Raw genomic sequence first — 16862 nt, 5'->3', positions numbered from 1 at the left:
TTCGCTTTTTTCAAGTCAACGAACTTACCGTATAGCGCCATAAAACAGGATATCGTGAATTCCAGTCACTGTGCAACTGATTCGTACGAAAGCGTGAAATGCAAGGGAGGAGAACGAAGTGCAGAGGACAGTGAGCATCGCCAAGTCTGAGTGCCTGATTGTCTTCCCGGTTTCAGATGACGCGCTTAGTTGTGGCCGTGTTGTGCGCCACAGCCGCAGCCGCGCTGGCCGCCGCCGCACAGCCTCCGGCGCCGCAGTCGCCCCGCTACAAGGACTTTTACCACTCGTACACGCTGCGCCAGCAGCTCGAGAGCCAGGAGACTTTTAGCGGCCGCGGCGCTGGCGGGGGTGCAGGCGGTCAGCGCGGGCTGCCCACGGGGCCCGGCGCGCCCTCCGCCCCCGGCACAGCCCCCGGCGCCGCTTCTGCCGCCGCAGCCGCCGCCGTGTCCGCCCCCGGCACCGCGCCTGCCGCCGCCGCGTCCGCCCCCGCAGTCACAGAAGCGCCGACGCCCACGGCCACACGTGCTCCGTCGCTGAAACCGGCGGCTGGGGCGCTGTCCCCTATGCAGATAGCGGATGCCCAGCAGCGCGCCTCCAGCTACAGGGAACTCCCCGTCTACTACCACGCCTATCCATACTACGGTTACGGAGGTGAGTTGCGTTTCAGATGTCCCTATGTTTCTCCTGCACTATGCCATTCAGTACAAAGAGATCCAGAAAAATGTAGACACTATTTGATGGTTAACATTGCGAGGTGCCGGGGTGGAGAAGAGTTTGTACCTCTTTAATTCAGACGAATTTTGCATGAGAACGAGACATGCACTCGACCCCCTCCTTATCTACCAGCTAATGAATTATGCGCACAATGCGCACAACGGTAACAGAAGGAAATGATGGTGGACCCTGCTAGTTGGTAAAATAAGGAGTGCACACTCACAATAATTTAATAAAAATCGTAATCTACTCAAAAAAAGAGAACTTTATCATAATAAACAACTGGAAATGGGATTCTTTCTTTATCTACGAAATGATATGCGGATTAAATATTACAATTAGATACATTATATGTAGGACTGAAAGACCTAAGTCGAAACACGGACCCGGGAGTAGACAACATTCCATTAGAACTACTGACAGCCTTGGGAGAGCCAGTCCTGTCAAAATTCTGCCATCTGGTGAGCAAAATGTATGAGACAGGCGAAATAACCTCAGACTTCAAGAAGAATATAATAATTCCAATCCCCAAGAAAGCAGGCGTTGACAGATGTGAAAATTACCGAACTATCAGTTTAATAAGTCACGGCTGCAAAATACTAACGTGAATTCTTTGCAGACGAATGGAAAAACTGGTAGAAGCCGACCTCAGGGAAGATCAGTTTGGATTCCGTAGAAATATGGGAACACGTGAGGCAATACTGACCCTACGACTTATTTTAGAAGCTGGATTAAGAAAAGACAAACCTACGTTTCTAGCATTTGTAGACTTAGAGAAAGCTTTTGACAATGTTGACTGGAATACTCTCTTTCAAATTCTGAAGGTGGCAGGGGTAAAATACAGGTAGCGAAAGGCTATTTACAATTTGTACAGAAACCAGATGGCAGTTACAAGAGTCGAGGGACATGAAAAGGAAAGCAGTGGTTGGGAAGGGAGTGAGACAGGGTTGTAGCCTATCCCCGATGTTGTTCAGTCTGTATATTGAGCAAGCAGTAAAGGAAACAAAAGAAAAATTCGGAGTAGGTATTAAAATCCACGGAGAAGAAATCAAATGGTTCAAATGGTTCTGAGCACTATGGGACTTAACATCTGTGGTCATCAGTCCCCTAGAACTTAGAACTACTTAAACCTAACTAACCTAAGGACATCACACACATCCATGCCCGAGGCAGGATTCGAACCTGCGACCGTAGCAGTCGCGCGGTTCCGGACTGCGCGCCTAGAACCGCTAGACCACCGCGGCCGGCCACGGAGAAGATATAAAATCTTTAACGTTCGCCGATGACATTGTAATTCTGTCAGAGACAGCAAAGGAAGCAAAGGACTTGGAAGAGCAGTTGAACGGAATGGATAGTGTCTTGAAAGGAGGATATAAGATGAACATAAACAAAAGCAAAACGAGGATAATGGACTGTAGTCGAATTAAGTCGGGTGATGCTGAGGGAATTAGATTGGGAAATGAGACAATTAAAGTAGTAAAGATGTTTTGCTATTTGGGGAGCGATATAACTGATGATGGTCGAAGTAGAGAGGATATAAAATGTAGACTGTAAATGGCAAAGAAAGCGTTTCTGAAGAAGAGCTATTTGTTAATATCGAGTATAGATTTAAGTGTCAGGAAGTCGTTTCTGAAAGTATTCGTATGGAGTGTAGCCATGTATGGAAGTGAAACATGGACGATAAATAGTTTGGACAAGAAGAGAATAGTAGCTTTCGAACTGTGGTGCTACAGAAGAATGCTGAAGATTAGATGGGTAGATCACGTAACTAATGAGGAGGTACTGAATAGGATTGGGGAAAGAGGAGTTTGTGGCACAACTTGACTAGAAGAGGGGATCGGTTGGTAGGACATGTTCTGAGGCATCAAGGGATCACCAATTTAGTACTGGAGGGCAGCGTGGAGGGTAAAAATCGTAGAGGGATACCAAGAGATGAATACACTAAGCAGATTCAAAAGGATGTAGGTTGCAGTAGGTACTGGGAGATGAAGAAGCTTGCACAGGATAGAGTAGCATGGAGAGCTGCATCAAACCAGTCTCAGGACTGAAGGCCACAACAACAACAACAACAACATATTATATATCAGAACACAAATGCACATGATTGTCGACACACACACACACAGTAGGTTAAAGGCTAGGTTATACTGAAATATTATGAGAATAAGCTTTGGCTCGAGAACAAGGGGCTCCTACTCTCGGTGATGCAACAGACTGACGATAATGACTGGAGGTCCTAATGAATTAAATATTAATCTCCCGACTATATAGCAGTATTGCAATTAGTAGTAAGACCTCAAGCAAGGTGGACTTGTAGCAAAGCGAACTCGCATGCTGCTGAGGGATTCAGTATAAAATTGATAAGGTCCTACAATGTCGGAGCCGCAAAATACTGTACCAGTACTGAAATCTGCAGCACGTGTCGGTAGGCAGCGTTCTGATGATGTAGGCGCCGACTTCTGCCATGCAGCAACTCTGTGTGAACCCCTGGCCTCGAAAGCTGTCCGAGAATTCTAAGCTCTTCCAAAAAAGAGTGACCAAGTCGCATGACTGTCCGACTCCGACGAAGATCAGATCCCGAATCTTCTCTGTGATGCGATGCATGAGCGAAGCCAGCATTACTCAACTCCCTATTCTCCTCGAAAACCGCGAATCAGCATTCAGTGCAGATTCCAAAATTCTCCCACACTGTCTCGGAACATCATTTGCGCCAATAGCGACCGTTCCCTCCAATTTAGAGCAGCGCTTTATGACGTCAACTAGCATCAGTTTAAGTTGACCAATCAAGCTACTGCTATTCAGCTGAGGGCACTGAACTTGCCGTTTGACCGGCTACGAAAACAGCCTACATAGACCACCGGCCATCCGGTGCCAGACAGTCGCACTCAGCAGGGCACTGTCCATAAGTATTCTCAGAATCAAGAGGACAATGCAGTCAGTCGGTGCCAGGAGTCTTCGTTCCGGACGCGCCGGAACGGTAACACACAAACTGCGGCGACACTCAGACGTCTCGCAGGTCGTTTCGCCCTGCATACAATAGGCGAAACTCGACCTCCGATGCTCGTCTCGCACTGGCCACCCAAGAAAGTAAAACAACATGTTTAGGAATCAAGTCAAAAGTATTTTTTTGAGCTCTCAGTACAAATACTCTGGAACCTCTCAACATCTTTGAACATAATGACAGATACTGTTGCAATTTTGAGCGGTAGCGTAGTCCTTTGTTGTCTCAAGAGTTCTCGGCGCACGTTTTCCAGCAGATTACAATACAGCAATGAATGAAGTAAGATTGTCGTTTGAGTAACGCAACGTCATATTGAAGTGGTACTGGAAGTACGAAACCATGATAGAGGAACAATGACAGTGGCGTAATGTGTACACAACTCAGCCACCAACACATACAACAATTTATCGTATTCGGGGTAAATTTGAAGCTGATAGTGCTGTTCAGGATGTGCATAAGGAAAGGTCTGGTCGACCAAAAACATCAAGTCCAACTTCCACCACTGCTGCGTTGCATCATTTTACTAAGTCACCACAGAAACCTGTGAGGCAGGGTGCACGTGAAAGCGGGGTAAGCCGATCAAGTATACAACGAATTCGGAAGGCTGCAAAGTGGAATGTGTATGTTCCAAGATAGCTACACGCTATGGACGAGGATGATGCGGATCGCAGGATGGAGCACTGAGAGTGGTTTGAAGGCATGTTTTGCGAGGATGCACGGTTTTCAGGGATGGTCACCTGGTCTAAGGAGACGCAATTCAAACTGACACAACTGCGTGAACCGGGCTCCTGAAAATCCTCAGGTTCATGTCGTCAACATGTTGATCTACCGGGTGTTAATGCGTGGTGCGGTCTGTCATCGCGCGCTTTGGTTAGTCCATTCTTCTGTGAAGATACCGTAACTGATGAGGTATATCTCCATATGCAGCAGACATCGATTTACCTGCCATCTGAGATGTGTATGGAAATGAAAGATTTTACCTACAGCAAGATGGCGCTTCACTTCCCTACCACAGAGATGACAGAGCCTACTTGGATGAAAATCTACCTGGACAATGGATAAGTCGAAGGAGAGCTGTTGAGTGCCCATCTCGGTCTCAAGACTTTACACCTCTTGACTTCTATCTTGAAAAATGTTCATCAAGAGAAGGCAGCAACACTGAACGAGCTACGAGAAACCATGGAGGCGTACTGTGCGGCTATCACACCGGCAACACTGACAGGCGTAGTTCTGTCGATAGTTCAGCGGCATCGACGTTGTTTGGCTGCAAATGGGGATCACTTTGAACACATAAATTAACATTCCCTCAACGCAAGAATTGTAACTGTACGTCATATTGTTACACTAATATTGAATATCAAAGAGTGTCTACAGTTTTCTGGACCATTCCATATTTGTTGAAAACAAGCGCCATGGCGCATTGGTACTATACCGGATCTGTTGAAACATTTCACGATTTCCTATGCAAATAACTTTTATTGACATTCACACTGCACTAGACTTATTGTGACTGTGTGTGGTGGAGGGGGGAGGGGGGGGAGGAAGGAGGGGTGGTTGTGGGTGTGTGCCGCTGAGTTGATGAACGTCTCAGCTGTAAGGCCATTACCGCCGTTGCTAAAATAATCCTAGACGAATGTAGTTAAAAAGTACAACTTAAAAGGTTTGAATTTCATATTCACGAGGAGAACACGGCAAGTGCCACAACCCGATTTCCCAGAAACTTTGCCCAGTCGGAGAGGAGCCAAAATAGCGATCAAGTGTCTCGGGTTAGCCCTAGGTAGTCGACCCTTTATGAGAAAACGGTCGTCAAAGTTTTAAACGTAATTTTAATGCCTTTTAGTACATGATAAGTTCAGCTGTACTGGTGGCATAGTGGCTACCATCACAGCATTTCACTTTTGCGTCCTGTATTTGAGACCCAATTACTGCTTTTTTTGTTTTTTTTTTTTTTTGTGAGACCTTCAAATAATATTTTGAATGCTGACGTGTGACTCAAATTTTGCGGCTATGCATATTCTGCCACAATTGAGCAGTCATATCTTGGGAACTACACATTCTAGAAGGCTTTGAATTGCGATGTTTTGTGCCTACTGCTACGTCTTAGAAGTTGGCATTACAAATAAGCAAATCAGTCCATTGTTTCTGACAGTAGTTTTTGTTGAAAGTAGTGTGGTTATTGGCTATTTTCGTAGTAAGCTAACGGATAAAGTCATTGATGAATTACAGGAACATTATGGGAAAGTCATTAGGGATAACTGTGACACTTTAGAGAAGATAAAAAGAGCTGATGAAAAGCCATGTTATGCTTTGTGTCTACCTCCACCAAACACTTGGTGTAAATATACGCAAACTGAATTTTCTGGCACCCTACTTGAATTTACACATAAACATCCTCTTCCTTTGGCAGTAATGGAGACAGTCAAATCTATTTACAGAGACTTGGGAAAATCAAAAGATCATATGGCATTTATTGGCCGGGATATCCCCTTCGGGCTTCGGCCGCCGTATTGCAAGTCTTTTTAGTTGACGCCACTTCGGCGACTTGCGTGGCAATGATGACGAAAATGATGATGACACACAACACGCAGTCCTCTGCCGGGAATCGAACCTGGGCCTCCTTGCGTGGTAGGAGGTAACGCTACGGCTGCGCTACGGAGGCTGACAGAGATTTGGGAAATCCTGAGCAAAAGAAGTGTTTACATGGGAAGACCCAGAATGTGAATTTCTTCAATAATATTGTGTGGTGCCGTGTGCCTAAAATGTATTTATTGGCCTTATGACTCTAAAGTTAGCAGTGTCTGATGCTGTAAAAACTTTTAATGGTGGGGACTATGAAAGACTTAAGGTTATGGAGAAGTTAGAGGTAAGATTTGGACAGAACACAGCTAAATGACTGCGGAACTGGATGAGCTTCGTGTACGTGAAGCAGAGTTAGCTGCTCAGAAAATGACAAAAGAAGCAAGAAAGAAAAGTAGGAGGCAAGCACTGGGCTGTTGTGACACTGAAGAAGACACAGACTATGGGGCAGGGCAATTCTGGTGCATAAAAGACACAGAAATGTAAGTCTGTATAAGAATTTGTAATGATAAAAGTTTATCCTCAATATTCTGAACTACATTTTTGCAATAAATGAACCGTTTTCTAAAAAAGTACTGATGGTAGAGACAAAATTTTCACAGTGTGCCAAGTGTAAGATTGAACACATATGGAACTTGTTGTTGTTGTTGTTGTGGTCCTCAGTCCTGAGACTGGTTTGATGCAGCTCTCCATGCTACTCTATCCTGTGCAAGCTTCTTCATCTCCCAATACCTACTGCAACTTACATCCTTCTGAATCTGCTTAGTGTATTGATCTCTTGGTCTCCCTCTACGATTTTTACCCTCCACGCTGCCCTCCAATGCTAAATTTGTGATCCCTTGATGCCTCAAAACATGTCCTACCAACCGATCCCTTCTTCTAGTCAAGTTGTGCCACAAACTTCTCTTCTCCCCAATCCTATTCAATACCTCCTCATTAGTTACGTGATCTACCCACCTTATCTTCAGCATTCTTCTGTAGCACCACATTTCGAAAGCTTCTATTCTCTTCTTGTCCAAACTGGTTATCGTCCATGTTTCACTTCCATACATGGCTACACTCCATACGAATACTTTCAGAAACGACTTCCTGAAACTTAAATCTATACTCGATGTTAACAAATTTCTCTTCTTCAGAAAAGATTTCCTTGCCGTTGCCAGTCTACATTTTATGTCCTCTCTACTTCGACCATCATCAGTTATTTTACTCCCTAAATAGCAAAACTCCTTTACTACTTTCAGTGTCTCATTTCCTAATCTAATCCCCTCAGCATCACCCGATTTAATTTGACTACATTCCATTATCCTCGTTTTGCTTTTGTTGATGTTCATCTTATATCCTCCTTTCAAGACACTGTCCATTCCGTTCAACTGCTCTTCCAAGTCCTTTGCTGTCTCTGACAGAATTACAGTGTCATCGGCGAACCTCAAAGTTTTTACTTCTTCTCCATGAATTTTAATACCTACTCCGAATTTTACTTTTGTTTCCTTTACTGCTTGCTCAATATACAGATTGAATAACATCGGGGAGAGGCTACAACCCTGTCTCACTCCTTTCCCAACCACTGCTTCCCTTTCATGCCCCTCGACTCTTATAACTGCCATCTGGTTTCTGTACAAATTGTAAATAGCCTTTCGCTCCCTGTATTTTACCCCTGCCACCTTCAGAATTTGAAAGAGAGTATTCCAGTTAACGTTGTCAAAAGCTTTCTCTAAGTCTACAAATGCTAGAAACGTAGGGCCCGCATCTCGTGGTCGTGCGGTAGCGTTCTCGCTTCCCACGCCCGGGTTCCCGGGTTCGATTCCCGGCGGGGTCAGGGATTTTCTCTGCCTCGTGATGGCTGGGTGTTGTGTGCTGTCCTTAGGTTAGTTAGGTTTAAGTAGTTCTAAGTTCTAGGGGACTGATGACCATAGATGTTAAGTCCCATAGTGCTCAGAGCCATTTGAACCATTTTTAGAAACGTAGGTTTGCCTTTTCTTAATCTCGTAAGGTTAGTATTGCCTCACGTGTTCCAACATTTCTACGGAATCCAAACTGATCTTCCCCGAGGTCCGCTTCTACCAATTTTTCCATTCGTCTGTAAAGAATTCGCGTTAGTATTTTGCAGCTGTGACTTATTAAACTGATAGTTCGGTAATTTTCACATCTGTCAACATCTCCTTAAATTCCCACCTTTTTGCAGTTTCTTCAGTTTCAATCTGCAGTTCATAACCAATAGATTGTGGTCAGATTCCACATCTGCCCCTGGAAATGTCTTACAATTTAAAACCTAGTTTCTAAATCTCTGTCTTACCATTATATAATCTATCTGATACCTTTTAGTATCTCCAGGATTCTTCCAGGTATACAACCTTCTTTTATGATTCTTGAACCAAGTGTTAGCTATGATTAAGTTATGCTCTGTGCAAAATTCTACAAGGCGGCTTCCTCTTTCGTTTCTTCAAAAATGGCTCTGAGCACTATGGGACTCAACTGCTGAGGTCATTAGTCCCCTAGAACTTAGAACTAGTTAAACCTAACTAACCTAAGGACATCACAAACATCCATGCCCGAGGCAGGATTCGAACCTGCGACCGTAGCGGTCTTGCGGTTCCAGACTGCAGCGCCTTTAACCGCACGGCCACTTCGGCCGGCTCTTCGTTTCTTCCCCCCAATCCATATTCACCTACTATGTTTCCTTCTCTCCCTTTTCCTACTGACGAATTCCAGTCACCCATGACTTAAATTTTCGTCTCCCTTCAATCCCTGAATAATTTCTTTTATCTCGTCATACATTTCATCAATTTCTTCATCATCTGCAGAACTAGTTGGCATATAAACTTGTACTACTGTAGTAGGCATGGGCTTTGTGTCTATCTTGGCCAGAATAATGCGTTCACTATGCTGTTTGTAGTAGCTAACCCGCACTCCTATTTTTTTATTCATTATTAAACCTACTCCTGCATTACCCCTATTTCATTTTGTATTTATAATCCTGTAATCACCTGACCAAGTCTTGTTCCTCCTGCCACCGAACTTCACTAATTCCCGCTATATCTAACTTTAACCTATCCATTTCCCTTTTTAAATTTTCTAACCTACCTGCCCGATTAAGGGATCTGACATTCCACGCTCCGATCCGTAGAATGCCAGTTTTCTTTCTCCTGAGAACGACGTCCTCCTGAGTAGTCCCCGCCCGGAGATCCGAATGGGGTACTATTTTACCTCCGGAATATTTTACCCAAGAGGACGCCATCATCATTTAATCATGCAGTAAAGCTGCATGTCCTCGGGAAAAATTACGGCTGTTGTTTCCCCTTGCTTTCAGCCGTTCGCAGTACCAGCACAGCAAGGCCGTTTTGGTTAGTGTTACAAGGCCAGATCAGTCAATCATCCAGACTGTTGCCCCTGCAACTACTGAAAAGGCTGCTGCCCCCCTTCAGGAACCACATGTTTGTCTGGCCTCTCAACAGATACCCCTCCGTTGTGGTTGCACCTACGGTACGGCCATCTGTATCGCTGAGGCACGCAAGCCTCCCCACCAACGGCAAGGTCCATGGTTCATGGGGGAAGCATATGGAACTAGAGTAATTAAAATATCTGTAGTTGTTTTGTTTTTATGTTCGTTTATTTACACAATTCTGTCAAAAAATTAAGAGTTTGAGAAAAAGAGATAACATGCTCCACAATACAATTATAGTAATAATTCTAGTCCAGTGTATCTAGGAAGGTGCATTCAGTAACTATGGAAAATTGTATGTTGGTGTCTAAAAAAGTTACCAAGATAATGGGTCACAAAATTCGATAATTTAACATTGGCGGCATAGGACATACAATGTCCCCTTAATCCGTATATTTTATTCCTTTGTTTACTCTTCAGGAAGATTTGGTGCATTCCCTTGGATGATATAGATTTCAGAAAGATGCAAAACATGGACATTCTGAACACCAGAAGCATCCCGCAAAGACAGCTTAGGCACTGTGACATTTCTTCGTATGAATCTCACTCGGGAGAAAAACGTCGTTAATACTGCTAAAGATTTCACACGTCGGCAATAATTTCGTGACAAACCACGCTTAACAGATCACTTTTCCGAAAACTGGCGCTTACAATTGTTTATGAATCATAATACACTGCAGGAATTTCACCAGAAACAATTTTAGCAAATTTTTACGTTAATGTATTGTTATTTTTTAAATTCATTCACCAGACACACAATTTTTAAACGAATAACGACAATGTCATTTCAACACACATGAGAGAACATTCGCATAGTAATGTTTTGCGGATATAGGGAGATAAAAGGAAAACAAAATCAAAAATAATAATCGGGTTTCGAACGCGGATCGAAAATGTATGAAACAGCGACGCTAGCCATTCTGCCACCCGCTCTCGAAAAGGTACAGAAAGTACCTTGAAAACTGAACGTCGTTTTTTCAGAGACGGTCAAATATCTACGGGTAAGCCGACACACGTGTTCGCTGATTTTGATTCCTCTTCCACCGAGAGAAGTTTCTCGGAAGTCGGATTATAGCTCTTGCCGTGTTCTCCTCGTCAGTTAAAATCGTTTTCCCTCTTCCCACTTTCACTCACATGGATCTACAGAGGGTATTCATAATTAATAGCGAAAACTGCCACATAGCTCAAAAAATACTTTGAACAGTAAACCTCCGTCAGCAAATGAACGTTTAGGATATAATAGTGATTCGATGATTACAAGTCACCGCTGATATCAGTGTGAAATACTATCGTAGTTAGTACAAATTTATTAGAAATGTAAACTTTTTGATTAAGTTTTCATCTAACTGTGATTGTAATTCATCCACGGTGCAAATCTGCTCTCGTCATTACCACCGGAAATGTGGTGATGTGGGCTTCTTGTAACATCCAAACATTTCACGAGAGCGTTGCATGACTTAAGGTACACGTCAAGAACGTTCTACCCACCAACACCGTGTCATCCGTGGATGCCTCCCGTACACAGAAGATATCACACGGTCGTAGGTCGTTAATAGCACTCACATTGAGAGCAATGAGGATCGCTACAAAGTATTAATAGGCAGATTGGCTATTGGCAATGAGAAGTCATATTTTAGTATTGCCAACACACTTATTATTTATTACAATAATACTCCTGGAATATGTAGCACTCGTATTCACAGTAATTATCAAACACAACTGAAGTACACTGAGGAGACAGTCATGGGTTCCACATATACAGATGGAGTTAGTATCAGTACACAAGGTACAAAAGGCAGTGCATTGGCGGAGTTGCCGCTAGTACTCAGGTGGTCCACGTGCAAAGGTTTACTATGCAGTTATGGCCGGACGACGGCAATTAACGGACGCTGAACGCGGAATGGGAATTGAAGCTAGAAGCTTGGCACATTCCATTTCGGAAGTCGTTAGGGAATTCAGCATTACAAGAACCACATTGTCGAGAGTGTGCCTAGAATAACAAAATTCACCACGAACAACGCAGTGGGCGACGGCCTTCGCTTGACTACCGACAGCGCGAGGTTTACGTAGAGTTGTCAGTGCTAACAGACAAGCAACACTGAGTGAAATAACCGCAAAACTCAATATGGGACGTACGCCGAACGTATCCGTTGGGACAGTGCTACGAAATTTGGCGTTAATGGGCTATGGCAGCAGACTTCCGACGCCAGTGCCTTTGAGACCCGCTTACAGATGGTAAGAGCTGATAGTAGGATTTGAATGTGGAGCACACCCTAGGAAGCCATGGACCCAAATTGTCAACAAGGCATTGTGCAAGCTGATGGTAGCTCCATAATGGTGTGGGCTTTGTTTATATGGAATGGAGTGGGTCCTCTGGTCTAACTGAACCGATCATTGTTTGTAAATAGTTATGTTCAAAAATGGTTCAAATGGCTGTAAGCACTATGGGACTTAACATCTGAGGTCATCAGACCCCTAGACTTAGAACCACTTAAACCAAACTGACCTAAAGACATCACACACATCCATGCCCGAGAAAGGGTTCGAACCTGCGACCGTAGCCGCAGCGCGGTTCCGGACTGAAGCGCCTAGAACCGCTCGGTCACAGCGGCCGGCGGTTGTGTTTGGCTACTTGGAGACCGTCTGCTGCCACTCATGGACTTCATGCCCCCAAACAGCGGTCAATTTTTTATAGACGACAATGCGTCATGCCACCGGTTTGAAGAACGTTCTGGACTATTGAAGCGAATTATTTGGCCACCCGGATCACTTGACAAAGTCTAGAGGTCAGGTCGCGCACAAAATTCGGCACCGGCAACACTTACGCAATTATGGACGGCAGGAGAGGCTCAATATTTCTGGTTGGTTCAAATGGCTCTGAGCACTATGGGACTCAACTGCTGAGGTCATCAGTCCCCTAGGACTTAGAACTACTTAAACCTACCTAACCTAAGGACATCACACACATCCATTCCCGAGGCAAGATTCGAACCTGCGACCGTAGCGGTCTCGCGGTTCCAGACTGTAGTGCCTAGAACCGCACGGCCACTCCGGCCGGCCAATATTTCTGGAGGGAGCTTCCAATGACATGTTAAGTCCACGCCACGTCGAGTCATCTCACTGCGCCGGGCAAAAGAAGGTCCGACGCGATAGTAGGAGCTACCCCACTACTTATCACCTTAGGGTACTTCATCCATGGTTCAGATCTGCTCTCTTCATTGGTGGCGGAAACGTGATAGTGTGAGCTAAACATTCCACGAAAGCGTTACAGGTGAGCACGAACACTTCAGGTGCACGTCGCGAACATTCTATCCACTAACCTCGTGTCTTCTGTAGACGTGTGCCTTACACAGAAGGTGTCACACGGTCGTAGATCGTTAATAGACTCACAATGGCAGCAATTAGGATCGCTGTAAGTGATTAATAGGCAGACTGGCTATCGGAAATGTGCATTCAAACATATTTTAGTGATTGCAAAATTATTAGTTATACTTGTGGAATGCGCACCATGTGTATTCACAGTGACTGTGAATAACAGTCACTCACAACAAGAGTAAAACTTAATTAAAATCAATACTGTTTACAACACCCGCCCACACTCTGCGTCTTTCTCCATGGATGTTCATCCTCAAACTGCCTGGGTACCCGTTCACATTAGGTTGTTCTGAAGTCTCTGTTCTCGAATGCTAGCTAATAAGAGGTAGAAAATGCAAGGATTCCTTATAAGGGAGTTCTTCATAGGCAATGGGACACAAGAAACCTATGTCACAGTCTTTTCAAGTGTTGACCACACACACACACAAACACACATCAAAGTGTATGATCAGGACGCATTAGGTGTCGCGCAATTGAGTTTCTCCCGTATTGCAGAATATTACTGTTTCCACACACCGCATTATGTGGCTGGAATGATTGTTTATCAATAATTCAATACTATGTTTCAAACTCAGCAGGTCTCAACATTAGGCCGGATAGCCAAAAATATTATAAAGGCCTATCTTATTCGCCGCTTCACGCGGTTATACACTATGTGACAAAAAGTATCCGGACACTCCCAAAACATATCTTTTTCATATTAAGTGCATTGTGCTCCCACCTGCTGCCAGGTACTCCATATGGTTCAAATGGCTCTGAGCACTATGCGACTTAACTTCTGAGGTCATCAGTCGCCTAGAACTTAGAACTAATTAAACCTAACTAACCTAAGGACATCACACACATCCATGCCCAAGGCAGGATTCGAACCTGCGACCGTAGCGGTCGCTCGGTTCCAGACTGCAGCGCCCAGAACCGCACGACCACTTCGGCCGGCAGTACTCCATATCAGCGACCTCAGTAGTCATTAGAAATCGTGAGAGAGTAGAATGGGGCGCTCCGCGGAACTCAAGGACTTCGAACGTAGTCAGATGATTGGGTGTCACTTGTGTCATACGTCTGTACGCGAGATTTCCACTCTCGTAAACATCACTAGGTCCACTGTTTCCGATGTGATGATGAAGTGGAAACGTGAAGGGACACGAACAGCACCAAAGCGTACAGGCCGACCTCGTTTGTTAACTGAGAGTTGAAGAGGGTCGTAATGTGTAATAGGCAGACATCTATCCAGACCATCACACAGGAATTCCAAACTGCATAAGGATCCACTGCAAGTACTGTGACAGTTAGGCGGGGGGTGAGAAAACTTCGATTTCATGGTCATAAGCCACACATCACGTCGATAAGTGACAAACGACGCCTCGCTTGGTGCAAGGAGCGTAAACATTGGACGATTGGTGGAAAAACGTTGTGTGGATTGACGAATCACGGTACACAATATGCCGATCCGATGGGAGGGTGTGGGTATAGAGAATGCCAGGTGAACGTCATCTGCGAGGGTGTGTAGCGCCAACAGTAAAATTCGGATGCAGTGGTGTTATGGTGGCGGCGGCTTGCACCCCTTGTTGTTTTGCTTGGCACTGCCACAGCGCAGGCCTACATTGATGTTTTAAGCACCTTGCTTACCACTGTTGAAGAGCAATTCGGCGATGGCAACTGCATCTTTCAACACGATCGAGCACCTGCTCATAATACACGGCCTTCGGAGGAGTGGTTACACGGCAGTAACACCCATATAATAGATTGGCCTGCACAGAGTCCTGACCTGAATTCTATAGAACACCTTTGGAATATTTTGGAACGCCAACTTCGTGCCAGGCCTCACCGACCGATATCGATACCTCTCCTCAGTGCAGTACTTCGTGAACAATGGGCTGTCATTCCCCAAGAAACCTTCCAGCTTCTGATTGAACGTATGCCTGTGAGATTGGAAGCTGTCATCAAGGCTAGGGGGGCCAACACCATATTGAATTCCCGCATTACCGATGCAGGGCGGCCGGCCGCAGTGGCCGTGCGGTTCTAGGCGCTACAGTCTGGAGCAGAGCGACCGCTACGGTCGCAGGTTCGAATCCTACCTCGGGCATGATTGTGTGTGATGTCCTTAGGTTAGTTAGGTTTAATTAGTTCTAAGTTCTAGGCGACTGATGACCTCAGAAGTTAAGTCGCATAGTGCTCAGAGCCATTTTTTTTGTGGAGGGCGCCACGAACCAGGTGACCAGATCCTATTGATCACATAGTGTATGTTATGAGTTAGTCACTATGATAACAATTATTCGTGAAAATTTAGAACTAATTGACGCTTGATTTGTGGCTAATATGAATATGAGAACAACGTTGCCAACATTCAGCCATTGAAAATGTATATTTATTGAGTAAATTATTTGCCTGTAACTTACAAAGGGAGTCAACCTAACTGTCTGAATGTTCGGCGTCATTTAAATGTAGCAGATGTGGTAGCAATCTACGGTGGCGGCTGATAGGCAATGACAATGGCTGAATATTCGGAAGTGCAGCCGTGAGGTTAGCAACTTGAACTTAACCGCACCATGGGTCTACTGATTCGCAGCACTTCGTGAAGAAAGTGTGTGCAGTGGTCGTTGACAAAGTCTCTCCTCCGACAGGAAAGGAGTTGTAGCCACTTTTGGATTCCACTTGTAGTCTCTTCAATCCTCTTGATTTTCGGAAGGCGAACGCTATGTGCTACCGCCGAGTTTAATCATCTCACTTTCTCTGACTGCCATAATCAGCTATAACAATAAAATTACTCCACTGCACAAGCATTAACCACGGTCATATATAGGAAATAGACACACACTTCACACACTCCGCTGAGGAGAGAACAGAAAGCCTCTCTAGGTGTTACGGAGATCCCACCAGTACCCATTAAAATGGCCACAATGTTTGAGTCTGAGCTAAAGCTGGGCGCAGAGAGATGAAAATTGACAACCTGTTAGATGTAAATAAATTTTACTTTACGGAAGGTAAAGGCACGAGGGAGACACTTCTGACATTGATTTGGTAATGGAAGCAAGACTTAAGAAAAATCAAGATACTTTCAAAGGACATGTCTACCTAGAAAAAGCGTTCGACTATGTAAAATGGCATAAAAAGTCCAAAATTCTGAGAGAAATAGGTATAAGCTATAGGTAAAGAAGGATAATATACAATAACCAAGGGAGAATATGGAAGACCAACAACGAAGTGCTTGGATTAAAAAGGATGTAAGACAGGTATGCAGACTTTCTCCTCTACTGCTCAATCCATACATCAAAGAAGCAATGACGAAAAGAAAAGAAAGGTTAAAGAGTGGTATTAAAATTCCAGGTGAAGTGATATAAATGACAAGATTCGCCGATGACGTTGCTATCCTTTGAGAAACTGATGATTTACAGCACTTGCTGAGTTTAATGAACAGTCGGAGTACAGAACATGGACTGAGAGTAAACCGACGAAAAACGGAAGTAATGAGCAGCAGTAGATAAGAGAGAAACGATAAACTTAACATTTAAATCAGAGACCGCGGAGTAGACGAATTTAAAGAAGTATGCTGCCTTGGAAGCAAGGTAAACAGGACGGATGAAATAAGGAGGACATAAGAAATGTACTACCTCAGGCGATGGGGCACTCTTGGCCAAAAGAATCTACTAGTATCAATTTGAGCAAGAAATTTTTTAGAGTGTAATTTTGCAGGACAGTATTGTATGGTAGTAGCTACGGACTGTGGAGAAATCCGAACAGAAGTGAATCGAAATATTT

At 44.5% G+C, this 16862-nt stretch overlaps 1 protein-coding gene across 1 annotated transcript in view; it reads left to right on the top strand.

The window, feature by feature from the left end:
• The first annotated feature begins 176 nt into the window (after positions 1-176).
• LOC126262709 (translation initiation factor IF-2-like) overlaps positions 177-16862 on the top strand; it is a 47872-nt gene continuing 31186 nt past the window's right edge. The window contains exon 1 of the mRNA XM_049959535.1: positions 177-651. Within this exon, the coding sequence (XP_049815492.1) occupies positions 177-651 (475 nt within the window). The remainder of the gene's footprint in view (positions 652-16862) is intronic.

Source organism: Schistocerca nitens, chromosome 1 (assembly GCF_023898315.1).
Source record: "Schistocerca nitens isolate TAMUIC-IGC-003100 chromosome 1, iqSchNite1.1, whole genome shotgun sequence".
NCBI lineage: Eukaryota > Metazoa > Arthropoda > Insecta > Orthoptera > Acrididae > Schistocerca > Schistocerca nitens.
Note: the sequence above shows the minus strand (reverse complement) of the source record. Positions and strands in the feature narration are given on the sequence as shown.